Source organism: Malaclemys terrapin, chromosome 25, assembly GCF_027887155.1.
Source record: "Malaclemys terrapin pileata isolate rMalTer1 chromosome 25, rMalTer1.hap1, whole genome shotgun sequence".
NCBI lineage: Eukaryota > Metazoa > Chordata > Testudines > Emydidae > Malaclemys > Malaclemys terrapin.
Window position 1 is genome coordinate 7,369,127 of NC_071529.1, and position 21,384 is coordinate 7,390,510.

General features: G+C 43.5%; 1 protein-coding gene and 1 long non-coding RNA gene across 4 annotated transcripts in view; one reads left to right on the forward strand and one right to left on the reverse strand.

The window, feature by feature from the left end:
* MARCHF10 (membrane associated ring-CH-type finger 10) overlaps positions 1–18,787 on the reverse strand; it is a 71,039-nt gene extending 52,252 nt beyond the window's left edge. For all 3 annotated transcript variants that reach the window (XM_054013992.1, XM_054013993.1, XM_054013991.1), the window contains exons 1-3: positions 18,618–18,787; positions 12,455–12,560; positions 8,844–8,999 (exon numbers count right to left, since the gene is read on the reverse strand). In XM_054013992.1, the coding sequence (XP_053869967.1) occupies positions 8,844–8,999; positions 12,455–12,541 (243 nt within the window). In that variant the 5' untranslated portion in view covers positions 12,542–12,560; positions 18,618–18,787. The remainder of the gene's footprint in view (positions 1–8,843; positions 9,000–12,454; positions 12,561–18,617) is intronic.
* On the forward strand, positions 7,674–9,272 carry LOC128828960 (uncharacterized). The gene is made up of 2 exons (XR_008443265.1): positions 7,674–7,809; positions 7,910–9,272. It is a non-coding gene; the product is annotated as an uncharacterized LOC128828960 (long non-coding RNA).
* Positions 18,788–21,384: the final 2,597 nt, after the last annotated feature.

The following is a 21,384-nucleotide window of genomic DNA, read 5'->3' on the forward strand; positions in this document are numbered from 1 at the left end:
TGTGGCACCTTAGAGTCTAACAAATTTATTTGAGCATAAGCTTTCGTGGCCTACGGCCCACTTCATCAGATGCATAAAATGGAACATATAGTAAGAAATATATATACATACAGAGAACATGAAAAGGTGGAAGTAGCCATACCAACTGTCAGAGGCTAATTAATTAAAATTAGGTATTAGCAGCAGGAGAAAAAAACTTTTGTAGTGATAATCAAGATGGCCCATTTTAGACAGTTGACAAGAAGATGTGAGGATACTTAACATGGGGAAATAGATTCAATATGTGTAATGACCCAGCCACTCCCAGTCTCTATTCAAACCCAAGTTAATGGTATCTAGTTTGCATATTAATTCAAGCTCAGCAGTTTCTCGTTGAAGTCTGTTTTTGAAGCTTCAAACGAGAAACTGCTGAGCTTGAATTGATATGCAAATTTGTTAGTCTCTAAGGTGCCCCAAGTACTCCTGTTCTTTTTGCGGATACAGACTAACACAGTTGCTACTCTGAAACCTGTAGGTATAATCTCAGTTTTACATGACTAAATACCATACCAATAGTTAGCTTCATGCATGGTGTTTTCAGTGAACCTTGTTCTGTCTACTAAACACAGACTCATTGCCTTACTTGTTCCCTCATCTGAATATACTATGCAAAGAACATCAGCCTACCTGGGAAGCATCTGAAGCATAGTTAAGTCTGTCTCCAAAAGTTCAAATTATAATCGATTCCCACTCTTGGAGATTCTCAAATTCAGGGAAAGGGTGTAGGAGTATTAGCCGGAGGCTCATACAACAGAAAAAGCACAAAGTGTAACTTTCAGAGTTAACTCCAGGAGACAGAATTTTCTCAGGGTCCAGTCCAAGACTGTGGAACAAAGCAGGAACTACAGACAACCATAAATCCTCACCACCTTCCACTCTAAGGGCAAGGAATGCTTCTTTGACCTCACCTTTTCCTGTATAAACATATAGTAGCATGGACATTAAAAAATAAAAAACTAAAATCAAAACATTACGCTGCACATACAATCCTCCTCCTGGGGCGAGGATGAGAAAAAGAATGAACCACATGTGACAAATATTGGTCATTTTGCTCAATGTACTACTTGAAAGTGCTCATATAATACAGAGATAAGGCAGTATAACAATCTCTGTAGAATAGACCGTGGTAAGTGAGCAGTGTGATCAAATCACACCAGAAATATGTATCCTAAACATAACACTGTTACTACAGAAACATTTTGTCACCTTAAAAAAAAATATAGGAAGGCGGAGAGTCCGGCACACCCAGACAAAACATGCCTTGACTGCAAAGTTTGAGCTCTAGCTGAGTCCAAAAGTCAGAGCATTTTGTTCACAGAACAGGACAGTCTGAATGCTCCCCAGCTCAGAATAACAGTATCTGCTTAGCTCTACATTTACCAACAGCATACGTATCAGGGAGTGACTGGGATGTGAATGTAATGACATGATTTGAGAATGGGATTTACTCTCTAGTCCTCACTTTTGCCTTGGTAGAATCCTTCCATATCTGACCTCCTACAGGACAAGATCTGTTTAGAGCACAGAAAGAAAAAAGTATTCTCAGTGGTTATTTCCCTTCTTAAGCATTTCATGTCCAATAGTCTTTATAGTGGATTTTCCTTTGTCTTTTAGGAGCTTGGAGGAAGAGCAGATCTCTGACACTGGGGTTGGGTCCCATCTTTTGGAAGCCCTACCCATAGTTGGTAGTTTTCAGAACAAAATTTTAAAGTAGCAATAGTATTTATTCATGTAAAACTGAGATTACACTTGCAAAAGCGTCTTTGATAAACTTAAGAAAATTAACTGATTGTTCTATAATCCCTCACATGTAATCCTCCCTAAATGGGTCAAACTGCAGGATTGTGGGAACCAAGACAATACATTCACAGGTAAGAATTTTTTTTTTTTTCTTTTCTAGACCATTGCATGTCCAGCAATTTTTGCAAGGGATGCTCTGAGCAGTGATTGTTTAGTGGTCCTAAAGATATGTCTGCGCTGCAGTGTAAGCGCAAGGTTTGAACTCGGGACCAAGCCTAACTCCCCTTCCATCTACATACAAATCACCCTAACCCAGGGCTTGGTCCCAGGACCCCATGGGGGTGGAAGGTCTGAGCCTAAAATAAGCTGGGACTCCGGGTCCAAGCCCTATTGTTTTGTTGTGTAGATGCAGCCCTTCCATACGTGTGCTCTGGGAATCCACCAAAAGTATCCCACAATCCCATGGGCTGACTTTCTTTGTCCTACAGACTATCAAGTTTAGTGGACAGTCAGCTTTTCCCATGCTGCAACAAGAAAAAAGGGCTACAATGGCCAATTTTTTGTGGGGGTGGGGAAGAGATTAGGAAATCTCGGATATGGGTGGTGGGACTCAGACATACATAAAGCAGTGTAGATGCTGGTGCCCCAGGTTGGGACCCAGGATTCAACAATTCCTAACCTGGGGTTACAAATGAGTGTAGACACTCTAGCCCTAGGGTAACAACCCCAAGGTCTGCTAACTTGAGTTGTACTAACCCTGGGCTTACATGGCAATGCAGACATTCCCAAAGAGGAAGGGGTGCTAATTAGATAACTAACACATTTATTGCAAACCTCAGGGGTATGATGTGTTACTGAGATAACACTTGTAGAACTTTCCTGCCAATGCTTGAATATGCAAAGGACAGGATGTCTACTTTGTAATGTCTTGAGTAAGCGTACTGAAGACCAAGTTGTTGACTTACACATTTTCTTGTATGATGCATTCGACCTGTCTGACTACATAGATGCTGTTCTTCTGATTAAATGTGTAGTGATATCAACAAGTGGGGCTACCTCATTTGCTTTGCAAGTCTTAGATGCATCTCTTAATCACGTTTTCTTATGGAGGCTTTTAAGGGCCTTTTCCCCTGCTCTGGATTGCTGGCTGGTAAAGCACTGGAAGGGATGTTGCCTTTCTTTAGACCTCAGTGCGATGCTGATATATATTTTGATTGCCCCGCTAATGTCTAGAATATACTACTTGGTCTCCTTGGGTACTTGGGACTCAGACAGAATTACAGTAGTACCACTAAATTGTGTTATGGGAAACAAATGAACATTTGCTATGAAAAGCATCAGTTCTGAGAATGATCTTACGCTGATGAAAGGTGCAGTACTATAGCTTCCTGTATAATGCACCTATTTCTGAAACTCTCCTCCTGGAGTTGACAGCAAAAGAGACTGAATGTGAGAAAGCACAGAGACACTGACCTCCATTGCTGGAAGAAAAGGATAAAGGACTAGACACCCAAGTAACAACCCTGCGTTGCGTCAGAGAAAATGTAGACTTCCTAGACAGAAGTCAGGATTTGGTACTGTGAGCACAGCATGCTGAAGAATCAGAAAGGGCAGTGCAGGGGGGACTGAACAACAAGGAAGAAAGTTGGGAGCATGTGTCCTCCAGGAGAAGGAGCACAACCAATATACCCCCAACGCAGATGGAGGTAAGCAACCGCTTTCAGGCTATCTGCACATGTACTACTGCTGAGAATGTCTTGGAAGAGTCATCTGAGGGAAGGGATCAGAAGGATATCCCGTTGACCAGAAGACATAGGATGCATTGTCCTAGAGATGGGGGTTCCATGACCACCACTCCCAAGAGGAGAAGAGTGGTGGTGCTTGGGGACTCCCTCCTAAGGGGGACAGAGTCATCCATCAGCTGTCCGGACCAGAAATCCCAAGAAGTGTGCTGCTTGCCTTAGCTAGAATTCAGGATGTGACTGAGAGTCTGCTGAGATTCATCAATCCCTCAGACCACTACCCCTTCCTACTTATCCATGTGGGCACCAACGATACTGCGAAGAATGACCTTGAGCGGATCTCTGCAGACTGTGGCTTTGGGAAGAAGGATAAAAGAGTTTGAGGCACTTGTTGAAGGAAAAGGCCTGAGCATGGACCATCGAATTGTGGAAGTAAATGCGTGGCTATGCAGATGGTGTCGGCAAGAGGATTTTGTCTTCTTCGACAATGAGCTGATGTTCCAGGAAAGAGGATTACTGTGCTGGGTGGGGCTCCATCTATCAAATACCAGGAAGAACATCTCTGGACATCATCTGGCTAACCTGATAAGGAGAGCTTTAAACTAGCTCCTATGGGGGATAGTAACTAAAATCCAGCCAACGTGCATCTAGGTTCAAGTAACGCAGACAAGAGAAAGAGGCTAATTTCTGGAGAAGGGTCTAGAAATCACAACTGCAGTAAAAAGGCAAAAAGGAAAGCAACAGGGCAGTCTGCAAAATATCTTCAATGCCTGTATACAAATTCCAGGAGAATGGGGAACAAGCAATATGAACTGGAAGTCATGGTATATGAAGAAAATTGACTTAATTGGCATCACAGAGACTTGGTGGGACAACTCCCATGATTGGAGTACCATCATTGAGGGATGTAGCTTGTTCTGAAAGGATAGGTATGGGGAAAAAGGAGGAGGTCAGACCAAAAAGAAAGATCAAGAACAGCGTGGGTCTGCTGCTCAATGGAGAAGGTGAGCTGGTAAAGAACATGATAGGGAGGCAGAGGGGCTCAATGCCTACTTTGCTTCAGTCTTCTCACAAAAAATATGTAAGCGGATGACTGTTATTGAAGTTACTATAGACAATAAAGGGGAAGGGATGCGGATAAGGATAAGTAAAGAACATGTCAGAGATCTTCTGACCAATTTGAGTGAATTCAAATTAGTGGATGCTATTCACCCAAGAGTACTGAAGGAATTAGCTGAAGAAATCTCGGAGCCACTGGCAATAATATTTACAATCTCATGGATGATAGGAGAGGTCCTGGAAGACTGGAGAAAGGCTAACATAGTACCCATCTTTAAAAAGGGGGGAAAGGAAGAGCCGGGAAACTATAGACCAGTCAGCCTGACCTTGATACCTGGGAAGCTACTACAGCAATGTATAAAACATTCAATTTGTGAAAACCTGGAGGATGAGGGGATAATCACTTGCAGACAATATAGCTTTACCAAGAACAAATCATGCCAAACCAGCTTGATTTCCTTCTTTGACAGGGTAACTGATTTTGTGGATGAGGGAATGCAATGGACATAATTATACCTGGACATCACCAAGGGTTTTGACACAGTACCACATGACATTTTGATAAGTAAGCTGAAGAAATGCAGGCTCGATAGAACTGCCATTAAGTGAATACATAATTAGTTAAACAACCACAAACAAAGAATAACTATTAATGGAATGATGTTGGATTGGAGGGAGGTCTCAAGTGGGTTCCACAGGGATCTGTTCTGTGTTCAGTGTTGTTTAATATCTTTATTAATGACCTGGATATAGCTACGGAATGCATACTGATCAAGTTTGCAGAAGACACAAAACTAGGACGGGTTGCCAATACTTTGGAGGATAGAGCTAAAATTCAGAGGGATATTGATAAATTGGAGAACTGGGCTATAGACAACAAAATGAAATTCAATAAAGACAAAAACCAAATGCACAAATACAGAATGAGGGAAAACTGGCTTGGCAGCAGCACTGCTGAGAAGGATCTGGGAGTTGTGATGGATCACAGCCTCAACATGAGTCAGCAATGCGATGCAGTTTTAGGTTTCATTAACAGAGGCATAGCATGCAAGTCACAGGAGGTGACAGTACTGCTCTACTCAACGCTAGTTAGGCCTCAGCTGGAGAACTGTGTCCAATTAAGGTCACCAATGTATAGAAAGGATGTAGAGAAACTGGAAAGGATCCAGAGGCGAGGAACAAACATGATCAAAGGGATGGAATGCAAGCCACATAAGCAAAGGCTGAAGGAAATGGGTATGTTTAGTTTGGAAAAGAGGAGATTAAGGAGGGATATAATAGCGGTCTTTGGACACTTGAAAGTCTGCCACAAAAAAGATGGAGAAAAGTGATTCTCTTTTGCCACAGAGAGCAGGACAACAGGTAGTGGGTTCAAACTCCAGCATAGCAGATTTAGAGTAAATCTCAAGAAAAACTTCCTAACTGTAAGAACAGTAGGACAATGGAACAGCCTGTCTTGGGAGGCTATGGAAGCTTCTTCATTGGAGGTTTTCAAAAGGAGGCTGGAGAGCCATCTGTATTGGATGGTTTAGACACAAGAAGTCCTGCATCTCGGCAGGGGGTTAGACAAGATGACCCTTGCAGTCCCTTCTAACCTTATGATTCTATGACTTCGATGGCTCAAAAGGAGGGGTTTTCAGTGCTTACATTAGGGATCCACGAGGGGAATCTGTGAATGATGATGATGATGCCACCCTCAGGAATCAATATACATATGTGTTGTGGTCCAGTGATCAGCCAAGGTCTTTTGCAGCTGACCGTGTTTGAGATGGCTGAAACATGCTTTTTGCGAGCGTTTGATCTACTACCCACAGGCAAGCTGAACTGCAAAAACTTCAACATGGACTTAATTTTTGCTGATTGAGCTCATGTATGTTATTTATAACACCAATATATGATTTTTGCCCATATTTTCTATGCGCTGAGTTTGCTGACTTCTTCCTGGGAGACAGGAGCATTTCATTGACTTTTTTTTTTGTGAGTATCTCCGGGAGATCAATTCCTCCTTCTCAGCTTCCAGGCTGCTAGACATAGCAAGTTGGAGTTTGGGAGGACTACGTGCCCTGTATCAGAAAAAGTCTCTGACTTGAGACAGCACCACCACAGGTGGTATCTGTATTTGGTTTAAGTTCAAGAACCACAGCATCATCACAGTCAGAAGCAACTATTATCACTGTGGCCCATTCTGCTGTGATCTTTTCATTTGTCTCTGCCAGGAATAAAATGGAAGAAAAGGCACTGGATCTCTCAGTTGGGTGAAAAACTTTGGGTTTTTCTCTTTGATTTACAGTCAAATAAAGCTATGTTCAGGGCTCCAAATGCTTTTGAAAACCTCCCTGTACAGGCACTGTTGCCCTGGCTCTATCATCATTATGTCATGGAGGCTGCAAAGAGAGCCCTGCTGGGTATTGAAGAGATTAATTGAGCTCTGAGAGTCTCTGCAGGCCACTACCAACAGTAAGCACAGGTAGGTAAGGTTCAAGCAGGACATAACCTGGAGACATATACTTGCCCCATGATCTTGGGGGGAACCTAGGACGATGATTATGCATGAAAGGGATCTTGTGTTCACATGACAAATTTACTTATCCCATCTTAGAGAGTTATAGTCTGAGAGACAGTAAAGTCTGGGGAACTGTTAGCAGGAGCTCTACATCCAATAAATGTTGAAAAAGCTATGTCATGCTTTGCCAAGTCCTGTATGCAGTTGTACAGTGTTTATAATGAGACCCTATAGTACAGCTGGGGTTTTTTAGGTCACATAACAGTAAATGTTAAAATAAACCAAAACAATAATTTTGGAAGGGATATAAACCATCGTGTTTCAGAGCTGGAGGAAACTTTTCCTGGGAGCACATATCCCGTATTTGCCTACTGCAGTTTTTTGCACCTTCCTCCAAAGCAGCTAGGATTAACCACTGTCAGAGACAGATACTAAACTAGATGGCCCTTGGGTCCTATCCAGTTCATCACTTCCTATGTACCTATGTTTTTTAATCTCTATTCCATGTTGATATATTTTAAAAGGTTAATAGTATATATTTTTTTAAGTTTTTGAATCAAGAATTGACAATCCATACTCCATCCCTGGTCTATCTGCAGCTCCCTGGCCCTTCAGCAGCTCCTCTTCACCTGCCTGGGAGTTGGGCATCCTTCAGCTTCACAGTCACCATGGCAATTACTGACTATATTTGTGTACAAGCCAAACAGTTGATACACAAGTCAAAAGGTATATATGTTGTCTAATAGGTCTGTAGAGTCCAGTACTTAAAATGTTAATTTATGTGTGAAAAAAATGAATCCACATAAAGTATTTGTTCTTTCCCTAGTGAGAGAACCTATCCCTGGTAACCATCCATCTGCTGAGTCACTGGTTCCACATTAGAGGAGGCTGCAGTGTACTGTTATTCCACTGTCATACTTTTTTCACCCAAACGGCACAATTTATTGGGATTTTAGATTTTAGGTGTGTCATGCTAGAAACAACATGCTCAAGCCAGATCAAAGCCATCCCCCCTCTGGTGATCAGTTAGTTCCAAGCCTGTACTGCAGAGATAACAGAAACAGCGGTCTTGATCCTTGGGTTGGGGTGAACAGTGCACATTGCAGGCCCCTAAATGGTGGTAAAGGTGGCTTTATAGCACAGCTGCTCTCCTCAATTCCCTGAGCTTGGTGGGGTCAAGCAGCCTCAGGGCTGCTCTAAGGGGCCACAGTGAGTGCTGGAGATCTCTTGTACTAAGGCAATACCTAGCTGGCCCATTAGGCCAGCTTTAAAGCTCCTTTGTGCTGCTGTATTTACCAAAGCTGCTGCTTTATCAGGATCAAGGATTTGACTCACTGTTTGAAGTATGGAAAGATTCCACAGACATGGATCTGATGGAAGAATTTAACGTTCAGTTTACTGAAAATCTCCTGAATACGGCCCTTAAATTCACTATCACATTTTTTAAAAAATGTAGTTATTCTGTAATGGAACAGTGAGTCAATGTTACTTATCTTGCCCAGCATCCCTCTTAAAAAATGATTACATGTACGTCCATAATTTGACAGAAAAAAATAAAGTCACTGGAATGCAACACTCATAGGCTCAATGTAAAAGTAAATATTTTGGCTGTTCCTCACCAATCATTTCTTATTAACTGCTTCCCTTTCTCCCTGGAATTTTATGCAGCAGCAGGAGACCATTACCCTGTAACAATATTCTGTTCCGCTTGACTTTATCTTTTAAATTATCAAACCCTGGGTGACCTATAGTTTAAGTACCTGTCTGGTAACTGGTATGCCTGATATCCATGGTCTTTCATAACTGCGTGTAGCATAGATGGAAGATAGGGTTTTCTGTCTCTGTTCTTGCCTGGCATGTTGCTCTCGTTTCTTCTCAGTTTGTTCTCTATTCTGCTCCTGTCTTCTCAGGCAAGCCTAAGGAACAAAACACATTCTTTGTCTGGAATAAGAGAGAGATTTTTACTTCTGAATAACTTGAGTCTTACTTCTAGCTACAGTCCACCTGGACAAGACAGTCTCATCTCCAATTGTTCTGTACTCACACCGGTCACAAAATACATCATAGGATGAAAGAATTAACCTATTGACTGTCTAAGCCTAACACTAATCGGAATAATTACCTGACTTGGTGCTTCAATAATCCTGGTAAATGTAAACAACTAATAAACTGTGCAGCAGCTCATCAGACTCTGTGTGTGTGTATGTGTTCCTATGTCCCGTTCCCCACACACATGCACTCATCTATTTTAGGATTTTCTATAACGCCCATCACCACAGAATCAAAGCACTTCCCAAGTAAATTAAATGTGCAGGGTGAGGTACTTAATGGATTTCACAGAGATTTCTGCTCCTCTCCTCTCACTAGTTAAAGAGGCTCCTTTGGGGGAAATGAAAGGTTTGGGGTTTTTTAATCATCATCCTTCTGGTTACTATGGAAATGCTTGTGTCAAAGAGGAGGGTTTTGTAGTGTGCTTGCAAAGGGGTCAGACCAATTAGTCTGATCCCACAGCCAAATCCCTTGAACTCAGAATACTTTACTACTTTACCCTGGTCTGCCAGTATGGAATGGCCACAGAGCCAATGGATCCTGCTGCCCAAGGATTCCCCCTAAAAAGCTGGAATCCCCAGATGGTGTAGGCCTGGAACAGTGGTTTCTGCAACCCTCTCCTCCTAGCCCTTGGGGTAGGTATCACGGCGGGGAAAAACAGGATATAATCACAGTGCCACTAAACTCGGTAGATCCTCTGCTACTAGAATGGCCTGTGAGGCTGCTCTAATGTGGCCTGGGGCCAGGGCCTGCCAACCTAGGAGTCTCATCAAACCAGGATTAGGAAGCACAGAGTGTATTAAAGGACTGTTGCTCCCACCTTCCTAGGCGTCTCATCAAACCAGGATTAGGAAGCACAGAGTGTATTAAAGGACTGTTGCTCCCACCTTCCTAGGCTTACTTGAAGTGCAACTCAGCCAGTACAGAAGATCTGAACCTATATGTTTTGCATCTCCAAGGCAAGGCCATGCATTATTGGAAGTGTGGTAGCTCACAAAACCACGAGTTTTGAGTAGAAGTTTTTAACCTTCAGGACACTTGAGATGTGTACTGTATACCAACTTACTTCTGTCATTTTCAACCCTAATTCAGTTATGTCATGTTATAGAGTACGCAGATTGGAAAAACATTCTAAAAGTTGCATGGAACTATAAGTCCACTGAGAGTCTCGCAGCTAAAATATTGCTCAACTTAGATTGTATGCCTTTTAGAAAAGGGATAGCCTTTTTGTCGTATATTTGTATAGTGCTTACCACAAATGGGCCCTGGCCCATAACTGGGGCTCTTAGGTGCTACCACAATACAAATAAATAATTATGATAGTAACTAAATATTTTTCCTGTGGAACCTTTGTTTGAATGTATCTATAAAGTTTAACCTATGGCACTTAAGGCAAATTCTCAGTTACATAATTGCAGTAGATGGAGGTACTTCAGATTTACACAGGTGTTACACAGCACACTTTGGCCTAGAGGCTTCAAGGAATGCTTACTCTCAAAACCCATAAGGGAAAAATCTTTTCTGCTACAGAATTAACATTACTCTCATATAAACAAATTCTGACCCCCTTATTCACATTGATGAGCAGTTGTGCATACAAATACTGCCAATTAATACAATGGCACTATTTGTGTAACTACCCACCATTATGAATAAGGGGTTCACAGTCTTACCCATAAACATTATAGTGTGCACCTTCTTGAGAATGTAGCTAGTGTATGCAGATATGACTTGAAGATACAATTGGAACATATATGTTGAAAAGGGAGAAGCCATTTTAAAGCACCTTTTCTGTTGGCTTCCACATAGGTGACTTATTCTGCAAATATGGTTGAAAGTAACTGATGATCAATTATATGTCATGATACTTGTCATAAATTATATTCTATAACAAACTGATGGGAAAAAATGCTAAGAAGGGTGTATAATGCAAATATTTAATTCAAACTAAATAACAGATTTACTTGCAAATCCTCAGAAAATTCATTGTGTACTCAAAAAGTAAGTTGGGAGAGGATATACTGCATTAATATTTAAGAAAAAAATTAAGATCCTTATGCAGCAAAGCACTTAAGCACGGGCTTAACTTTAAACATGCACTTAAGCCCATCCTATTCAACAAAATGTTTAAGCATATACTTAAGTACTTTGCTGAATGGGACCTAGATCACTGCTTTCTGTGAAAATTTCAAATTAACCTCAACTATGGAGGTGACAATAATAAAAAGCCACTTTAAAACATTCTGAACAAAATGTACTAGGAACGCTGAAAATAAAACCAACAGCAGCAGAACTGCCAGCACCCTCTTTCTCAACATTTACAGCAACAATGATAATATTCTTAAGTAAAGTGGGTTGCCCCAGGGGAATGTTTCAAATGTAGCCCATTGATATTGCTTCACATTCATCCTAATAAATAAATGAAAAATATGAATCCCATATTTCAAGATACTGAGCACCACATGTCTACCACTGACATCAGTGAGAACTGAAGGTGCTTAACACATCACAAAGGTTCAGATCCTCAAAGGTATTCAGGTGCCTAACTTCCATTGAAATCAATGGAAGCTATGCAGCTAAATACATCTGAGGATCAGTAAGGTACTTAAACACATGCCTCACTTTAAGTATGTGAATAGAGTAATTCCATTGCTTTCAACTACTCACCTGTTTAAAGTTAGGCACTGAGTCAGAAGGGGTTAAAAAGGGCCTATGAGCTCAATCAGCCTCTCACCCTGCTACACCTGCAGTATGTCTCAAGCCTGGAAAGGGTGAGTAGAAAATGGCTGAACCCAGCATAGATAGGGGCTGATTGGGAAGAAGAGTAAATCTCACTCCTGCTGAGTGAGAGAAACCTCCATCATTTTAGTCAGGTGAGTAACTGCTAGTAGACAAAGCCTCTCTGCAGGAATGTAGGTAGACCTGCAACAAAGCATCCAAGGTAGTTGGGAAGGAAAGTGGGAGGAAATGTGTTTGCTCAGGGTTCTCTGGGCTGGTGGAGGGGCCTCAAGGGAGCAGAAATATTCCTGCTAAATTAGGGAGTGCACTGCGAGAGGTACAGAGAACACTCTTGTGCAGGAGAACCAACTGCTTAAGGAGACTTCGTTTGAATGGCCTGAAAACATTCAGTTATGAAATCTTACTGATTTCTACTGATATTAGAATATAAGATAACAAAATGTAAGTTCCCTAACTAGAAATGAATATATATAAAAACAGTAGCATTCAGCTGTTTAATCACCAGCTAATGTTCTACCCAAGTGAAGGTAACTTTCAACAAATAATGAATAGCTGACCAAAGTCTATTGCTTTCTGGGCGCACCTGATACTCTGAATCCATCTTGTGTTGCATTTCCCTCACGTACTGAGCATCACTGATGAACTTCTGTCTTTCTCTGGAGTCGTACATTACAGTAGGTAACCAGGACCTGCACATAAAGCAAATATGTCTTCTTAAAGATCATTTTTTATCTCACTACTTCAGTTTTGTTCTGCTCTAATTGCCTTTTCTCTGTGTTAATTACTAATGGTAGATAGAAGAGATGTTCCTGTTTAAAGAAAGCCCTGCCATGCTGGCATTCTTACAGCCTTTCTTTACTAATTACAGAGTACAACTACCATGAATGAACTCGTTCTGATCATTCGCAGGCAATCTGCCCAAATTTGCTGCATGGTGATCTGGTACAGCAGTAGTGTTACAGATAGCAACAAGGAATCTGATCTAAGTAAATTATTTATTAATGTAGAATTGTATGAATCCAAGACCTATTAAGGACAAAAAGCTTAAATTAGTTGTCTCCTCTGTGCAATTACTAGAAGCTAATGATTATTTCTCAAATCTGTACTGAACTGTAATACTGGAGCCTGATTCTGCAATGTGCAACTGCCAATGTGCTCAACACCATGAAGGAGGTTATTAGCACCTTGTAGGACTGGGCCCAGTATTGAATCCACTATTCCGCCTACCAGTGTAAGTTCAGGCAGCCGAGCGTACAAAGGTGCATGGATTTGTATGACTATATGAGAGAGAATTAAATTTGAAGCTGAAAAGCACAGTTAAAAAGTCGCTAGAAGAAAGGCTCCTTTACTTTTCATAATTCTCATCCTGCCTCAGTTTGGCATATAACCTGATAGAATTTTTGCTCATACTTATGGTTCTCGTATTACATTAAACTGTAATAAATTTGCCATAGTAGTAACTTCCTGTAACTTTTAGATATGCCTCTGCACATAACTGGATTACTGCTGTATGGAAAACTGGAAAAATATACAGCAATTTTTATTAGATACCTTAATCTATGGCATGAGGAAAAAGGAGTTTAGTGGCAACATTCTACTAAAATGTGAGGGAGAAATATCTACCTTTAATGCTAATATTTCCTGGGTTCTGGCAACTGGCCTCAGTTGCAACCTTACCAGTTTATAAACATAGGCAGAACAGGAAGACGGAAAGGTGATGCCATGGCCCTAGCCAGGGGCGGCGGCTCTAGCTTTTTTTGCCGCCCCAAGCACGGCAGGCAGGCTGTCTTCGGCGGCGCACCTGCGGGAGGTCCCCGGTCCCGCGGATTCAGCGTACCCACTGCCGAATTGCCGCCAAATCTGCAGGACCGGCAGACCTCCCGCAGGCAAGCCACCGAAGGCTGCCTGACTGCCGTCCTCGCAGGGACTGGCAGGGCGTCCCCCATGGCTTGCCGCCCCAGGCACGCGCTTGGAGCACTGGTGCCTGGAGCTGCCGCTGACCCTAGCTTCCCCTAGCAGACGAGATACAGGGGAGTGTAGGCTGCACCATCCAGAAGGCCACTAGGAGATGGTCTGTCCCTAAGACCCAGTCCTCCCCTAAACTCTCTCTGCCTACAGAAGCCGTATGTCTGAATTTCACTGGGACAATCCCAGTTTTTCTTATGACTTTCAGGATACCTAAAATGGCCTGGGTTGTTTTGTTTAATTTTTTTTTTTAAATTACAAGAATAAGTACAAAGTGTTTGTTCAAAGCATATTGCTATATTGATTGTAAAATGATGTGTGGTCCTGTTTCACCCTCCTCATGTAGTGAACATGGGTTTTATGGCCACCATTATTCAGGGCCAAAGCTTATCATAACATGTCAGGCAACACCACTACAAATACAATGGTTTGATGATCCAGTCTAATCTGAGCAAAGCCACTGCTTGGACTCCTCTGGGAAGGCTGAGAAGGGAGAGGACGTGGACCTGATACCCCTTCTGTCCCTCCTTCCTGTGGTTCCCAGAAACCTACAGAAATTGTTATAGGGGCTAGTGCCTATGGTTTCATATCATTATACCATGAGTATGGAACTGCATTACCTATATGAATACCAATTTGAGGTCCCTAAAAATTGCTAACACAAAAGCATCTTTTTTTTTTTTTAATATGATCATAGCTCTGCTGCACCTCATACCCTACTTAGGATTGCACCATAAAGACGTAATCTATGCTGAAGTGCTTAGAAGCCCTTCTCCAATGTGTTTGCATCTTACGAGGTCTGCAGGAGCTCTTCTCCCAGCTTTGTATGTCACTACTGCACCATTTTCACTCAAAAAAATCACCTTCAGCAGGACTCCAAGTATGAAAAATATCATCCCAAAAGGCTACGGTTTCTGAAAGAGTCCTTGAAAACATGGGTCTAGAACAGAAAATTGTTGTTTGGTCCCAGTCCTGCTGAAAGAAGCCTTATTAATCTCTAACATTTGTTAACCACACAGGAGAGAATATATTTTTAATTTATATTTAAAACAAGTTGAATAATCACATCTGATGGTCTCCAAGAACGGCATTTCAAAGCAGAGAGGAAAATTATTACTTCAGCAAGGCCTAGCAGTCTCAATTCACATTGGAACTCCATTATGCTAGTTGCTATTCAGCTATCTAATGTGATACAGTCCCTGTATCAAAGCGCGTGCTTACACTTTACAGTAGGAGAGAAACAGAGGCACAAAGAAGTAAAACGCCTTGCCCAAGATCACGCAGCAAGTCAGTTACAGAGCCAGGACACGAAACAAGGTCTCCTGATTTCCAGTCTAGTTTCCTACCCATTGGACCATGCTACCTCCCAAATTTATCCAGAAACATAAACTACTTCAAACTAAATCTAAAATAATAATAAAAATGCAGTAATGTACGAGATCATACTGACTTGGTCTAAATGAGCAGTGTACACATTTCTGGAGGGCATGTATGCTGATCACCCTGTACAGAGAGCTGCATTCAAGACATCAGCGAAAATGATCTGAGGTAAATTAATGGAGAATTAGTGAGAGAAATCAGTGATAGCAACAGGAAAGCTCCTAGACTATTAAGCAAGATCCAGTCATCTCTTGCAGAAAGTATGTGTGACAAAGTTTTCTTAAACAATCCCAGAAGCCTGAGGAAATGACAAAGGCAAACCAGGCTCCTCAAATAGAAAATGGATGTCCTGAAAATAGAAATGAAATGAAGTTCAAATACTCAGTTCAGAGATGATCAGGGACATCAAGAATCCTAACAACTGTGCGTCAGGCAGCAGCCACCGTGAACCTGCTGTCTTGCTGCCTAACCCATTTAGCATCTGTCAAGAGAAAAGAGCAATAACATTGGCTGTAGCCAGGTTCAGCTACGAAGATGAACAACAGTCAATTATTTGATGTTTGAAAATGTCAGATAGACATGCTAAAAGCACCAAAAGGTTTTGGAGATATATATTAAGTTAATTAAAAGTAATGCTACTTCTTTCAGAGGAGTTGACAGATGTCATCAAATAAGGCAGGCAAAGATTGTGTGGAGTCCAGACAATAAATTATATACCTGTAAATCTTGTTCTGTGACAGATATAATGTATTCTTCTTAACTTTTTGTGTGGTCCATCCCATATAATAAACACAGGCAGTCTGTGAGAACATCTCAGATATAACGATCTATGCAAGTTTCACTCTCAAGATTCCCATGATGTCATGAAAACCTCATAATGTGCATATATACATTATTTCACTCTGTGTAATTGATAAACTGGAAAGTGGCCCATGCAAAATGAAATCGACTGTCTCTGTCTGCTAGGACCTAGACAAGAAGCATCATAATGTATGGCACTAACTGGTTCTCTGTTGGCAATCTCAGAAAAGAAACCAAGCATTTAGGGCTCATCTAAACACAAAACTTAATCCAGAATAAAGTAGGGTAGGAATTTAAAGCAGAACAGCTATTTCTAATTAAATCCATATGTGGATGCTTTCGTTTTGGAATATGAGTGCCTTATTCTGAATTAACTCTAATCTGTGGAATTAATCCAGACTAAGAATGCACACATAGAATCAATCAGAAAGTTATTCAGGAATAATTCCCTATGTTGAGAAATCCTTTGTGTAGAGAAGCTGTAATTGAGCTTCAGAGAACAGACCTATCTTTTCATTCCTACAGATCAAGGATGAAGTATGTTGGGAGGACACAGTGGAAGAATTTAAACTAATGTTGCCCATGCCGTATATTTTCAGTAATTAAAAAGAGATGTTCAGGGCCTTTTACAAGCATTAATAGTCCCACACAAATCAGTGATGATTTTTAAGAACTATAAAAAGGATACAGGGATTTATTTTCATGAGATAATGGTGAATTTATCAGAAATAAGGACATACTTGCTAACTGTAAATAAATTTCATATTCTCATAGTTATTACAAATTACATTTTAACTTTGACAGCTCCTCACCTTTGAAATTCTCTCAATTTAAAATGCACTCACTGGTGTATTCACTGCAGCTACTGGTCCCTGACGGTACTATGGTGGTCTGTATTAATTCTCTGAAGGTAATTCCTGCTCACAATTAATAGGAGAAGGGAAGGGAAAAGGGGAAGGGAAGGAAGAGGAAAGGAAGGGGCATGGGAAGATAGAGAAATGGGAAAGGGAATGCAAAGCCAGAAGCCATGGTTCTCTCCTATAAACATTCTGTTTACCTAGGCATTTTCAATTACTTAATATTCTAAGAATGCTGACACAAACAGTGAGAATATTTTTCCCATCAGAATACCTGAGGTCATTCTGCTGGAATTATTCTCCAGGGGCCAAAGGCAGCTTTTACACCACTATAAAGCCAGTCACGCTGCTGAAGTTAATCGGGATTTATAACAGTGGTAACGAGAGCAGAAGTTAGCTCAGCTATTATCGTTGTCTGTATCTTCTGGAGGCCTGTGACTAAGTGAGAATTTCAGCTTTCATTTTAAAAAAATCAAGAACACTTTTTTTGGCTTTACAGTGGTGGATGAGAGAGTTTGAAAAAGTGACAAAAGCACATCCTAAATGCTCAGAAACCATACAGGAAATAAAAAGAACACCAATCTTTTCTTTTAATTTCATGATTTTTAAACCAATCTTATGGTCTTTGGGTCCTAACATGATTTTTTGGAGGTACCAGTATTGGGTATTAATATTTCTGTGAGGAGAAGGGAAACCACACCCAAGTCTGACAGCTGCATAGTGACATAAATAGTACATTGCATTGTGTTGGTGGGGGGTTGGTTGTTTGACTATATTTATTTATTTTATTTCATATATGTTCTAAGCCTGCAACCCCTTACATTAGAGCAAAGGGAACTGCTCACATCAGTATGAACTATTGCATGAGTAAGGGTTTGTATTGTGCCTATCACACTCTTCGTTCTGCATCTGGGACACTGTACTAAAAGAAATTAAAATACTGTGAAACCTATGCTAACCATCACCTGTCCTAATGCCAAATCTCTGCAGAAGTTCCTCCATATTCATCACTTTGTAACAGGTGGCTGCATAATACAACACCCAGAAATGTGGCAGACCTCTGGGAGGGCCAGGATAAATAGTCTTCACTTTAATAGTAGACTAGGTTAATGATAAAGAAAAAGAAACATAGACTGGAGAGAAGTAGGAGGCAAATTCATGGGGAAATTACTGAACACTTAGAACCAGTGTCAGGCTTGAGTAGACACAAATGAGACAACAGCTCCAGCCTTCTAAGGTGATAAGTGCTCTTGGCAGCATTTATACTAACATACGACTGGAAAACTCCAGGGTCATCATTGAGCCCAGTCTCCTGCTAGCCGAGGCAACCCCAACATACAATTCCATTCATAAACTTATCAAGTTTCATCTTAAAATAAGTTAGGTTGTTTGCCCCCACTGCTGTTGGAAAGCTGTTTCAGAACATCACACTTCTTCCTTTCATATTCTTTTGGGTGACTCCCGCACCCAGCAGTATGCATCCCACATTGCATAAAAAGCCCTAGCGTGCACCCCAAATCAAATGTCCCTCTCCCAGCACATATAACATTTTGGATGACCCCTGTTACTGCCTCCTCAGATAAACTCACACTGTCAGTGACCCTCCCATGTCTTAGAGGTTCCCTGTACTTTTTCAGCTGAGTGTATTTTGAACATTTGGATGCAGGATAGGAAGCTAGATGAGGCCTCCCACCGAAGGGCAGTGCTTTGGGAGTGGGGATTTACCTGGCTTTACCAACATACCTTTGAAGAGTGCAGAAATCCTCCCCCGGAGACACCTTGGGAGGGGGACATATGGCAGGGGGGTTATTTGCTACACTAAGAAAGCCTGAAAGCTAGTTCCTGGGAACACTCCCTAGGAATGAGTGGTGGGCTTCCCTTCCCTGAGGATGCGGGGAATGCTGTGGAGGCATCCCCTGTGGGAGGATCAGGGGGGCTCTGCTGTGATGAGAGGATGCGGGGGGGGGGGGTGTTCATCCCTAGAGATGGGGGGAGGGAGAGATCTCCCTCTAATGGAAATGCTGAGAAAGGGGTGTTTGGGGAGATCACTCCCCTAGGAGGAGGAGGTGTCTTCCCAAATGGGGTTAACTGGGGGGTGTTTCCTCTCTGAGGCACTGAGGGAAGCGTTGCTCCCTGGGGTGGGGGGGTTGCTGGAGCACTCCCCTGGGAGTGTGCGTTTAACAGGGCTCCAGGAACAGGCCTTTGCTGGATGGGGGAATACTGGGGTGCTCCCCCGATGGGTGGGGTCTTCTAGGAGGTTCCCCCTAGGAAGTACAGGCACGGTCCTCGCTGACAGGGGAGCTGGGGCCCAAGGGATTGGGGGGGGTTAGGGAGGCCCCCCCAGGAGCGGAGGACGGGGGTCTCCCCAAGGGCAGGGGTGGAAGGTTTCGCCCCCGGGAGGGAAGGGCGGGGTCTCCCGCTGGGGGGGGTGTTTGGGAGGTTGCCCCCCCCGAGGGTGAATTGAGGGGGTGTGGGGGGCGCTGCTGGAGGAGCGGGCCCCCCGCCGCTCACCGCGCGAGGCCTTCCCCAGCTAGTCCCGCTGCCGGGCCGGCGTCTGGCTGTTCCCCAGGCAACCGCGCCGGCCTGCCGGCTGCAGCGCGCGCCGCTCGGGGGCGGGCCGGGGGGAGCGAGCGCGCGCCTGTGGCCGGAGCCAATCGCCGGGGAGCGAGCGGGCCTCGTCGCCTGCAGGAAACTGGAGGGGGAGGGAGACTGGGAGGCAGGGGGAAGGGAATGGGAGGGGCAGAGAGAAGGGGATGTTGGAGGGGGAAGGGGAACGCTGAGGGCAGAGAGAAGGGGGAAGGGAATGGGGGAGGGGCAGAGAGAAGGGGGAGGGGCAGAGAGAAGGGGGAGGGAATGGGGGAGGGGCAGAGAGAAGGGGACTGCGGAGGGGCAGAGAGAAGGGGGAAGGGAATGGGGGAGGGGCAGAGAGAAGGGGGAGGGAATGGGGGAGGGGCAGAGAGAAGGGGATGGGGGAAGGGGAATGCGGAGGGGCAGAGAGAAGGGGGAAGGGAATGGGAGAGGGGATGGAGGAGGAGTAGAGGGGCAAATACAGGCAGAAAATGGGGCTGCAAGGGGGATAGTAGCCAGGGTGAAGAGCCAGAGACTGGGGTGGGGGTGGCTCGTGCCCCAGTCACAGGCAGGGCCGGCTTTAGGAAGTGCGGGGCCCGATTCGAACAGTTTTGACGGGGCCCCGGCAGGGATGACTGAAAAAAAAAAAAAAAACACGTAAAAAAACGTGTGGGGCTTGTACTCACGGGCGGCACTCATAGTCTTCGGCGGTTTGCCCTTCACTCGCTCCGGGTCTTTGGTGGCACTGAAGGACCTGCTGCCGAAGGGCTGCCGAAGACCCAGAGTGAGTGAAGGACCCGCCGCTGAAGTGCCACTGAAGTGCCACTGAAGACCCGGAGCGCTGCCGGGTGAGTAAAAATTAAAAAGGAGCCTCTAGCCAGGGAAGGGATTCTCGGCCACTTGCCCCCACCCCGGCGGCCCTGCCACTGGGCGCGGGGCCCTCTTAGGCGCGGGGCCCGATTCGGGGGAATTGGTGGAATTGGCCTAAAGCTGGCCCTGGTCACAGGATCCTGGGGTGCCACCGTGAGGCACTGGAGTTAGGCCCTGGTTAGAGCCGGACAACTGGTTCACTGGCAGTTCTGACAAATCAAAACAAAAATCCCCTTCCTGTTCAACCACAACCAAGATGGTTTTGGAATTTTCAGCAGCTCAGAAAGTCAGCGAAGTTTCATTTTAGGTACGTTCAGTAAAAGGAAATGAAGGGCTAGATTCACAAAGCTGGGGCTGGCGATGGCCCCCTTCTAACTATTAGGCCAGTAGTTAGAGCACTCACCCAGGCTGTGGGAGGCCCAGGTTTGAATTTCCCCTCCAGAGCAGGGACTGGAAGCCAGGAGTCCCTCCTCCAATGCCCTGAGTACCAGGCTAGACTCATTCTCTCACTCTCTGCCCCAATGTCCATTTAAGAACTTTATACAAAGTGAGCAAGCTTCAGCAAGAAAGATGAAGCAAGATCTACCCCCAGAATAACTTGGTGCTTAGGGAATTCACCTGGGTGGGTAAAGACATGGGTTTAAGTCCCTGCTGACAAATGGGTATTCAAACCCCGCTCTCCCACATCCTGATGAAGGTCTTAGCCACTGAGCTAAAGATCATAAGAGGGTGGTGGTGGCAGACCACTTCCTCTGGTCATTTTGTGAAGCGCCCAAAAAAAATCTAAATGTTTGTTTCAACTGCAACAATTTGCTGAAATCAACACAAATTCATGAAAAAATTTGTGTCTACCTGACTCTGCTTTTTTCGGGGTGGGGGTGGGGAGTTTCAAGTCAAATTTTGGCCCTTGTATCTGACTACCTGTTATCAGTGCACAGGGCTCTCAGAGGCAGATAGAACTTGCCTTCTGGGTTGGAGTGTGTCTGAAACTCTGGTCATGGTTCATGAGGTACCCAAATTCCCTTTCAGGATTGCTTCTGTGAAACACTGTCACATTGTGTCAGGTCAGACA